We start from the raw sequence: 9,851 nt of genomic DNA on the forward strand, positions 1-9,851 counted from the left end.
AATCCTGACTGTGTAGCAGTAACCCATAGGATTATGAAGGCAAAGAAAAGTTGCTCAAAGATAATTCTCTGCAATTAAAATATTTTCTACAGAGTTAGAAAACCACTGTTTTCTTTTATTTTCAATTTTTAAAAAAATTTTTTAAGAACTATATTTTTGCATAAAGTGTTGGTCAGTTTTGGCACACCTAAGGTCTCTTTTCCAAGATCCATTCATTTCTCAGCTGGAAAACACAGATGATGTTACTTCAAATGAAATCTATTTCTGGCACAGTTGATGCTTGTTTTCATTGTGACAGGTATTTTTTAAATTATTTTGTTTTCACCGTATAATCTGCTTTTTATAACCTGGAAATAGGAAGGTTTTATTACTGGTATGTTGTAATAGTAACTTTAAATGCGTAGTCTTGTTTTTGATATTTGCATTTAAGCAAAGAACTCAACTGTGAACTACATAGGAAGGGGGAAGACTTGTGTCAATTATTTAAATTGTGTAGATTGCATGCTTTTCATCTGTTCACTATCTCACAACTAAATATTCTTTCTTTTACAGACAAATAAAGAGGCACCTGTATGGTACAAAAAACTGCAGAAGAAAACATCACCATAGGATTTTTCCAAAGTTATTCAAAACAATTCTTTAGGGAGCTTTTCATTAAAGAAAGTTATTTTCACCATAATGATACCCATTTTACATTTAGTTAAAACCCTTTTTGGTTTTCACTGTTTCTTTTTTAACTGTCAAATAATCTTGGGCTTCATAAAATAATTTCTAGATCTGTCATGTGAATAAAATATGTGAAAATGATGCATGCAATAATTTTACTAACATTTATTTGAATTCTAAAAGATAAATAAACATTAGTGTATTGTACACATTATAAAACTGGGCAGTTAAAGGATGTGTTATTCAGAGTGTTCAAATAAACGTATGTTTCAGCCTTTTTATATTGTTTTTCCTGGACCCTGTGTTTCATGCCACATTCCTTGCAACTATTTTGGCTAATGGAAATTTTCAAAATATACATGCATTAGTATCAAACTATATCATACTTTCTATGAAGGAAATTCATGTCAGCTGGGAAAAAACATTCTTACTGGCCTTGATTTGTAGTTTATCACTTGATGACATTTGTATAACCAAACAGGCATTAAAAATACTTTAAAGAAGCAATAAAATACATCTTAATTATCAGCACTGATACTTAAGGGGCTAGACAGTAGTGTAGTTACATCAATGTAATAATAAAAATAGAACCATGATGGGTGAGGACTGTAGTGTGTAATGGGAAACGGGTAACTTACTATATTTAATTGTATGAAAATAAGACCCAAAATCCAAGAACACATTCTGCTTTTTTATTCCACTCCCCCATCTATTCTGACAATACAAAAGTTCTCTAATTTTTCAAAGCATTCTTGACTGCATATGGTACATTTCTATGTATAACGTAAATATAGATCTTTTAAGTACTGCCTACTGAAAATATTGTTCAGATTTCATTTAAGAGAAAGTTCCTTCTTAGCACCTTTTTCCTAGACAACGTCTCTTAAATTGATTATTTTTTCTAGCCTGAACATGAACAATAAATATTTACTATATAATACTGAGCTATATCAAGCTTATGATTCTCAGATACATTTTTTCCATTTTCCAAACAGTTGAAGCACAGTAATAATTCTTTCCTCCAGGAAAGCTTCCGTTTCCTTTTTTTCTTTCCTTTTCATGTTCTGAGAGACCAAGGTAAAAATGCTGGCATTGCACATTACAGGTTTAAAATTATCATTCTGTGAATGAGGGAGGCCAAGTGCATAAACAAGAGGTGATAATCTTTTATTAGACTAACTGCTGTTCACTGCGGAAAAAATCACACAAACTTTTGGGCTCACAAACCTTCAGTACAGTAATTTCTGGGTAACTGGTTTCCTGAAGTCTAGGTTTTATCTAACATATATTTTTCTGTGACTAGAATCCTTAACTTTATCTCTTATGAAACAGCTCACATATGCAAATACTAATTTTGTGGGTTGTAATAGATAATTTATATTATTCAGGCCATAACTGAACATCCCATACTATTCTGTTTGTCTGTTATCAATGAATAATTAATAAATTGTATTATCTAGAAGGACTCTGAGCTATTAGGCCAGATACTAGTTGGAATCTTCAGTATTTACAATTTGTTTTCCCATGGTGTCTTTATAGACAAATTGGTGAGATAGACTGTAAGGTAGGTGATATACCCACCTGAACAAAACATGAACCACAATGCCATGTCCTACTGGAATAGTCCCTTGGCAACTTCACAGGCAATACTAGATTTGAGGGAGTAGTCTATACACTGGAAGGAAAGGTCTCAGAGGATCTCAACAGGCAGGAAATTGGGTCAACACAAACTATATGAAGTTCAACAAAAGCAATTGCAGCCCCACATCCAGAGTGTAATAACCCCATATGCCAATACTGCTGCAAAGCAGCTTAACAGAAACAGACAAGGTCCTAGTGGACAAGAAATGAAATATGAGTCAGTAATGTGCTAGCCAGCCACATCTTGGGTGGTTATTACCAACAGGATAGCCAGCAGATGCAGGGAAGTGATCCTTCCCTTCTGTTCGCCACATGAGATGTCACATCTGGAGTCTTGCATCCAGTTCTGGGCTTGTTCAAGAAAGGCATTGACATATTGCAGTGTAGCAGAGGTGCACCAAGATGGTCAGGGGCTGAAAGACCTGATGTAGAAGGGGAGATGGAAAGAACTGGACTTGTACAGCATTAATATTAGAGGACTTACAGGAGGAACTTGTAGTCTCCAACTACCAAATGGGATGGTACAGAGACAACAGAGCCTGATTGAGCTCAGAGGTGCACAGCAATAGCGTAAGAGACAATGAACACCAGATGGAGCACTGGAAAACTCAATTAGCTATTATGAAAAATGCTTTTAACTGTAAGGATGGTCAAATACTGGAACAGGTTGCCTAGAGAGGTGGTGGAATATTCATCCTTGGAGATGTTCAGAACTCAACAAACTCCTGAGCAAACTGGTATAATTGGACCTGACTTAGAAATGGAATAGATGACTGCTTTTCAGAATTAAAATTAAATTACTCTTTGATGTTATTCCTAAATAATCTGATTTCAAATAGTGACATTAATTTACTTTGTACCATCCAAAAGGCAAAATTCTGTTAAATTCTTCCATGGAAATGCAATGTACAGGAACATTTTTACTCTTAGAGAATAACTGTGCATTATAGATTTCTGTGTCCTCCAGGCAGCCTGATTTTCTAAGAAGGCTGACAGAAAATTGATCTGATTTTGTGGCAAAATTTTATTGATATTTAAACAGTTCTTCAGATGACAAAGTTACTTATTCTATCAAATGGTTGTGGTTTTTAGGGTTTTTTTGTAATTATTAACAAGGTCCATCTTTAAAGATATATATATAAATATATATATAAATTATTATATATTTATTATATAAATAAAAGTAATTTATTAGAATATACTGATAAGACACAATGCTGTTGGTAAATTATTGTAATACATGTGGTCCTTGTGCAGATCCCCTCAATACACTGGGGTTTTTTTAGTTGAAGACTGTATTTTTCCTGTGATTCTTCACTAGGCGCAAGACTATAATTAATTATCTAGGAGGAGACCTTCTAAGCTTCTCATGAGAAAGAATATATAATTATTCAAACGTGAGATACCCGACATCAAAAATTAATGAAGCTTTTTGCTCTTCATGTAATGAAAAGGCTGCAGTACCTGTACAGCACTTTTACTGATGTTCTTTCCCACAAACATAGCTGTCAAATGAATTATTTCAAAATCATTCTTCATGGTCTTTGCAGTCTCCTATTGTCACAGGCCTTGTGTCAATGATGTGTGAGTCAAAAATAATGAAGTAAAGAGAAATTTCGAAGGGTAGTCATGCATGTAAGCAACTTGTGACTGAAGTGCCCAACCCACATAATCATCTTCAGTTCCTCTTTTTCAAACCAAAGGGAGCAAAGCCAAAAAAAATTTCTATCCGCTATTACATTTCTTGGTACATTAAGTAGGTGTTACTTAAGTGATAAGTTTCGTAAATACATGGGTTGAACAGGAAAGAAAGAAAGACAGTGCTTTAGAACAGGTTAGGATTTTAGGGGTTTTTTAACACTGTAATTGCTTTCTCAACTTTCTGTCCCTTGTCTGAAGCCAAGAAGCTGTAGTGCATCAAAGTAATCTCTTGTTTGAGGAAAAAATTGAAAAAATAATTGCTTTTTTTAATAAGGACCTAAAATTTTAAGGCTTACTGCTGAGTCCTGTGGTCATAATTCACTGGCACTGTAGTTTCTAAATATTTCCTGTACAAAGAAACAACATACCTTTTTGATTTGTAGTCTTCATTCCCTTCAAGACTTTATGTACAAAACAGCAATGAAACCTTTTAAAAGAGTAACATCTATGAATTCAGATATCAGTTGAGAATTTCAGTATCACTGGGATACAATTTCCTACCTCTTACACATTAGCTGTTATTTTCTGTTTCAGTTACACTTTTTTTCCAGTGAAAAAAGAGGAACACTTAAGTCTATTAAACCTCTGACATCTGCAAGATAGTCAGAGTTCTTTTACTCCTGGTAGGCATTCATTAACTTCCATGTCTTTGAAAGAAGTGACTCAGAGAGCATGACATTGTGGAAACAAATTACTACCTTTTAAATAAGTATTTATGTTATTATGTGTATGTGTCTCAATTGTCAGTCTGTAGCACATCTACAAGAAAACATTTATACACAGCATTTGAGTCTGTAGCATCCTGTCATCCTTCAGGGTTGTGCTTATTAGGGAGGTCTACCGAGGAAAGCACTTCTCTCCCTGTTAACATTACATTTAATAGATCATATGCCAGACTTCTTACTGAGTCAAAGAAATATATCCCTGGTATTTTCTTATACCAAAGAATATCAAGAATCTGTATTCATTCTCGACCTTTGAAAATGAAACAAGTATCTCTAGAAGATCAAGTTTTGCTTAGTGTCTTTGGGCAATATTATCCCCTTCTTAAATTCCTAGGATTGATTGGGAACTCTTGACCTTTAAAACACATACTTCCGCAGCTTAATTAAGGCAGTTACACTTAGGGTATTTCAGACTGAAGCTGGGCAGCAATTGGCAGCAGCCGAGGGTGCCAGCACTCAGGGGGACGGCATCATGAGCGGAAATGGACAGCACTTGGGAATTGTGGAAGAGTGAGTGGCGAGTACTGCAGAAGCTTTTAGCAGTAGAAGAAGAAGTAGGTACAGCTCTTCATAGATGTTAGACCCTCTGCAGCTCTTTTAAGCCCTCTGCTGACAGCAGAACCACAAACTTTTTTCAGAGGTCATTTTGTGGAGTTCCCTGTGTTTCTTTCCTCACTGATAAGTTTTCCATATCAGTAAATACCTGTGGTTTTTGTTTCTTGGGTTTCTTTTGGAGAGCAAAAGAGTTCTTTTTCTCAGGACGTTTGAACTAGGTTAAAAAAACTGTGTATTTCAATCAGCTTACCCTTTAAAGGATGAAGGGGACAATAACTCCCAGCAAATGTCATCCTCATGAAAGGAGCAAATGGCTCCTAAATAAAAAGTTTTAAATGTAAGAAGTTAGGATTGATCATGGAAATAGCCTTTACTCAAAAACTTACATGTTTTCACAGACTGTGCCCTTTTTGAAGATACTACAGAAATAACCACAGTAAAAGAGAATGCCGCTTTGACTGTAGCAATAGAATCAACTTTGTTTGACCATGAATAATTGAAGTCTTTGTGTTAATGCTCCTTTTAAGGGAGTAGTGGATCAGTAAATGTAACTTAATTGCAGGAAAAGTCTTATGGATGGAATTTATGACTGTATTTCAATGCAAGTCTTTTCATTTTTCCTTTTGGTTCAATAGAAAAAGGATTACTTAGATTATTCAGTGTTGCAGCTGAAACTGTTAGCAATTCCCAGTGGTCCTGTTTTTTGTGATTTTAGAGATACATATTGTGGCATGCAAGACTTGCTTTCTTATTCAGTTCTTTAAAATAATTCTTTCTTTGTGCATTATTGTTAGGTAATGCTTGACTTCTACGAGGGAATTTACGTATGCAGTGGGTTTTAAACAGGACTGTTACCTAAGTGCAGTGGTCCTTTTTAGAAAAAAGAGTTTAAAAAATATTCCCTATGAGTTCTCTCTGAGACCTTGAGAGAGGGTTGATTCTGTGCCCAAGCTTTCTCACGCTCCCCATTGCTGGTACAGGGCTGCAGATACAGACCTGTCACTCTGTTTCACAGGACTGTGGTTTCCAAGCAGTGTAAACACAGATTCACACGTTGTCATCCACAGCTACATGTAAGACGTTCACAAAAAAAAATAATATTACTCATCTCCTTCGTGGTACTGTGGGAAGTCTAAGCAAGGGAAAAATGCAATAGTTTGGTGCAGCCCATTCACTTGCCACCTTTTGCTTCCTGGTTAGCATATAAATAACATTTACAAGTCTTCATTTTTGGACATTGAAACGGAAGCAGTTTGCAAGTCCTGCAAGGATGGCTAACTCCTTTTTTTCATATACTTCATCACACACGTTCTGTGTTCAAAAGAGCTTCCAAAAGAGCATTGGGCATCACTTCTTTCACATTAATCTTTGTTTTATAATTTATTATTTAAATACTAAGTCCCCAAAATCCACTCAGTATTTATGAGTAAAAGACTACGTGCCTGAAAGTAACAACAAGCAATAAAAGGACTAATATGTCAGTGACTTGAGTCTTACTGAATTAGCACATTCCTTGTCATTTTGTGTCATTTCTTTCATTATTGCAGTAATTAACGTTGCAGAATTGCATTTGTGCCATTCAGCAGAGAATGGAGAACAATAACAGTGTTTACCAGCAGCAGGAGGGAGCTTACCTTTCTTTCTCAACCCCGTAAAATCTCTGCAGGCTAATCTCTGCGCAGCCAGGGTGCCCTCCTACACAATGGAGACTGTCTGAAACCTCCCTTAGGGAAACCGGAGTGAGCTGATTAGATCTCTTGTCCAAGAAAGCCAAATACCCAATCCTATGAAATATAGCGGTTTTTCATTCTGACGCACCATTTCACATCTGGGCAGGCTGAAACCTTTGTCAAACAGATTTACACCATGATAGTAATTCTGAGATAGCTGAGTGATTTAAAAACAAGTACAGAGTATTTTCAATCCATTAAACCATGAGAAATTACAAAGAAACAAACTATGTAAAGTTCTTATGTTTCCAGCTGCAGAATCAAGAATTTTTCATAATATGCTATTACTACTTTGTAGCTGTAAACTGAAATATTATATAAAAATACATATGCATTTTTAACATTAGAAGTTAAATTACTTGGATTTGATTATCTTTAATTCAAATCAAAATATTTTTCTGTGAACATCCATGTTTTAAGGTGTTTTTGGTAAGGAGTTAGATGCCAATAAAGTATATTGAAATTAATTTTATTTTAAAATATATTACTCTATTACATCATCTTCATGGACTTGTCTGATCTACTGTACTGGCTCCAAGAATTGTCAGATTCATGACAGAAAGGTGCAAACTCCTCATGGGTCAACAGTGGACAGCACCACATTTGCTGATTTAAATGACAGTCCTGATTTTCATAAAAATATATAGTATCTTTGATAAGCAAGCTTCCAGATTCACTGGAAACAGGATTACCTGATCCACCTTCTCAGCTTTGTTTGCTGCTGTTCTTTCATGTAAGAGGTCTTCTGTGTTCTTATCAGTTCTATGTAATTTCTGAAAACATAAAGATGTAACTATAAGGTTCTCCTGCTCGGGTGCCCCTCAGCCATGGAGGCACCAAAAGCAGAGATGTGCTGGCATTCTCAGGAATCACCTTGTCTTGTCCTAGTGATGACACCACAAAGCCCTACTCTACACAGGGAGACAACAGCTCTAACATTGCCTCACTCTTAGGAAATAACAGTTGTTGGGTTTGGAATAGGAACAAGTGTGATCCTGAACACGGATTTATTGGAGCAAAAAATGGAACTCCATCTGAACAAATTAGCAAAAAGGCTGTTGGCTTAGCTTTATAGCTTCATAGCTGTTATACTGCTTCCATAGGAAACTGAGTATCTACCATTTTCCCCAGGTGATGGGTAGGATTTAATGTGCTCATCCCTGCTAAGTATTCACAGAAGTTCCCTTTGAGTAAGATGATAACAGGGGCATTTCTGAAGAAAGGAGTGAAAGTTTCAGATTTGGAAAGAAACTGACAAATGATCAACAGACAAATGAGATAACATTCAGAGTTTCCAGTCTACTGGCTTGAGGCACCTTCTACAGACTGCATAAAGCTCCTCAGTATGGTTACAATACTGAACTTAATATACACCTTTTCCTTCTTCATTTTCTGATGTCTACTTTAAAAATACCAGTTTTCTAGTTTTCATTTATCCCATTCTTAAGCAGCTGACTCTATGAAATAGTAAGAAACCTTTGGCAAATATTGGAGAGTAAGAATACTGTGACTACTTGAACACTTGACTTTGCCAAGGGTAGAACTTTTCAGCTGTATGTTGCCAGTTAGGTGCATTTAATCCAATAAAACAAATTAGGGCCATAGCAGTTGATGGAGGGTGGATATTTAAAAAATACAATGTTTTACTATTTAACTAATTGTAGAGAGGAATTCCTTAGTTGCATGATTCAACGTGAACATAAAACTTCTTTGCCTGTTTGGTTATTACTTAGCTTTCTGTGAGGACTGTTTTCACTCCTCCATTCAGAGCAGAGGGAAGTGGCCATGGCATCACCTTGTGTCTCAGTGTGATATCTTTGAGAAAACACTTACATGAGACTAGTTTAACAGTACCACAATGTCCGTGGGATAAAGAACATAGAGCTGGTTTTTATATTCTTAAATTAGATACCAGGAAAGTTAATTGCCACTGCTTCATACTATAAATAATGTCACCTGGATTGGAAGTGCTGCAATGGATCATTGCAAAATGCTTCTGTTGATAGAACACAGTGGACCAAGCTGGTTTAACCTACTATGATTAATTAGCTCATAGGTGAATTTCACTATCTTCAAATAGTTGTTTTAATATAAGATTTAAAACAGCTGTGATGGATGCAGATGGTATTGATGAAAGACAGTTTGTGCATTTGCAACCTGCTGTATTCACATGGTCTGGCATGTGAAGCAAAAGGAAACCATGAACATGAAGCAAAGGGAAAAGAGGTAATTTCTTTGTCCCTTCCACTTCTTTCATTTGTCAGTGAAGTCATATCTGAATGCATAACTTAAAACTTGAAAAACTGTAATACCGCATGGTAAAACACTTTAAAACATGTAGAACAAGATGTTTATCCTGGTCATGACTAAATAATACTAGTTTGTTTTCTCCTGTGCACTAAAATGCAGATCTTTTTTCCACATTACATGTAGTTATGTCGTATCTTATGGTGATTTGTACCCAATACCGTGTTCCAGATTTATGAATCATTAGGCCTACTCTTGAAGTGCACAGAAACAAAGTTCTAATCATTAAAAGAAGCTTTGTATTTTGTTACTCTACAAAGTTATCAATATGCAATCTAGAGAGAAAGAAGCCTTATTTTGTCAAAAGATTGAATCAACTTTTCCTCTCCTTTATCTTATTTATATCTTTCAGGCAGCACAGGGATTAAGACATGTTGTTGAAGTCTTGCCTCATCCCACTTGCCACATTACCTCCGAGCTCGTGCGTAAGCGGGCTCTGTAGCTTAACTAAGCATGTTGTGAACCGGTCCAGTAAACGCGTCTGAGATGAGCTGTACGTTCATGAACAGCAGTTTTCCACACCACA

The 9,851-nt window shown here is 35.8% G+C and overlaps 1 protein-coding gene across 2 annotated transcripts in view; it reads left to right on the top strand.

The window, feature by feature from the left end:
• The window catches only part of PIBF1 (progesterone immunomodulatory binding factor 1), a 110,468-nt gene extending 109,521 nt beyond the window's left edge, over positions 1-947 (top strand). For both annotated transcript variants that reach the window (XM_014870947.2, XM_088159746.1), the window contains exon 18: positions 553-947. In XM_014870947.2, the coding sequence (XP_014726433.2) occupies positions 553-609 (57 nt within the window). In that variant the 3' untranslated portion in view covers positions 610-947. The remainder of the gene's footprint in view (positions 1-552) is intronic.
• The last annotated feature ends 8,904 nt before the right edge of the window (positions 948-9,851 follow it).

Source organism: Sturnus vulgaris, chromosome 2, assembly GCF_052056855.1.
Source record: "Sturnus vulgaris isolate bStuVul1 chromosome 2, bStuVul1.hap1, whole genome shotgun sequence".
NCBI classification, from domain to species: domain Eukaryota; kingdom Metazoa; phylum Chordata; class Aves; order Passeriformes; family Sturnidae; genus Sturnus; species Sturnus vulgaris.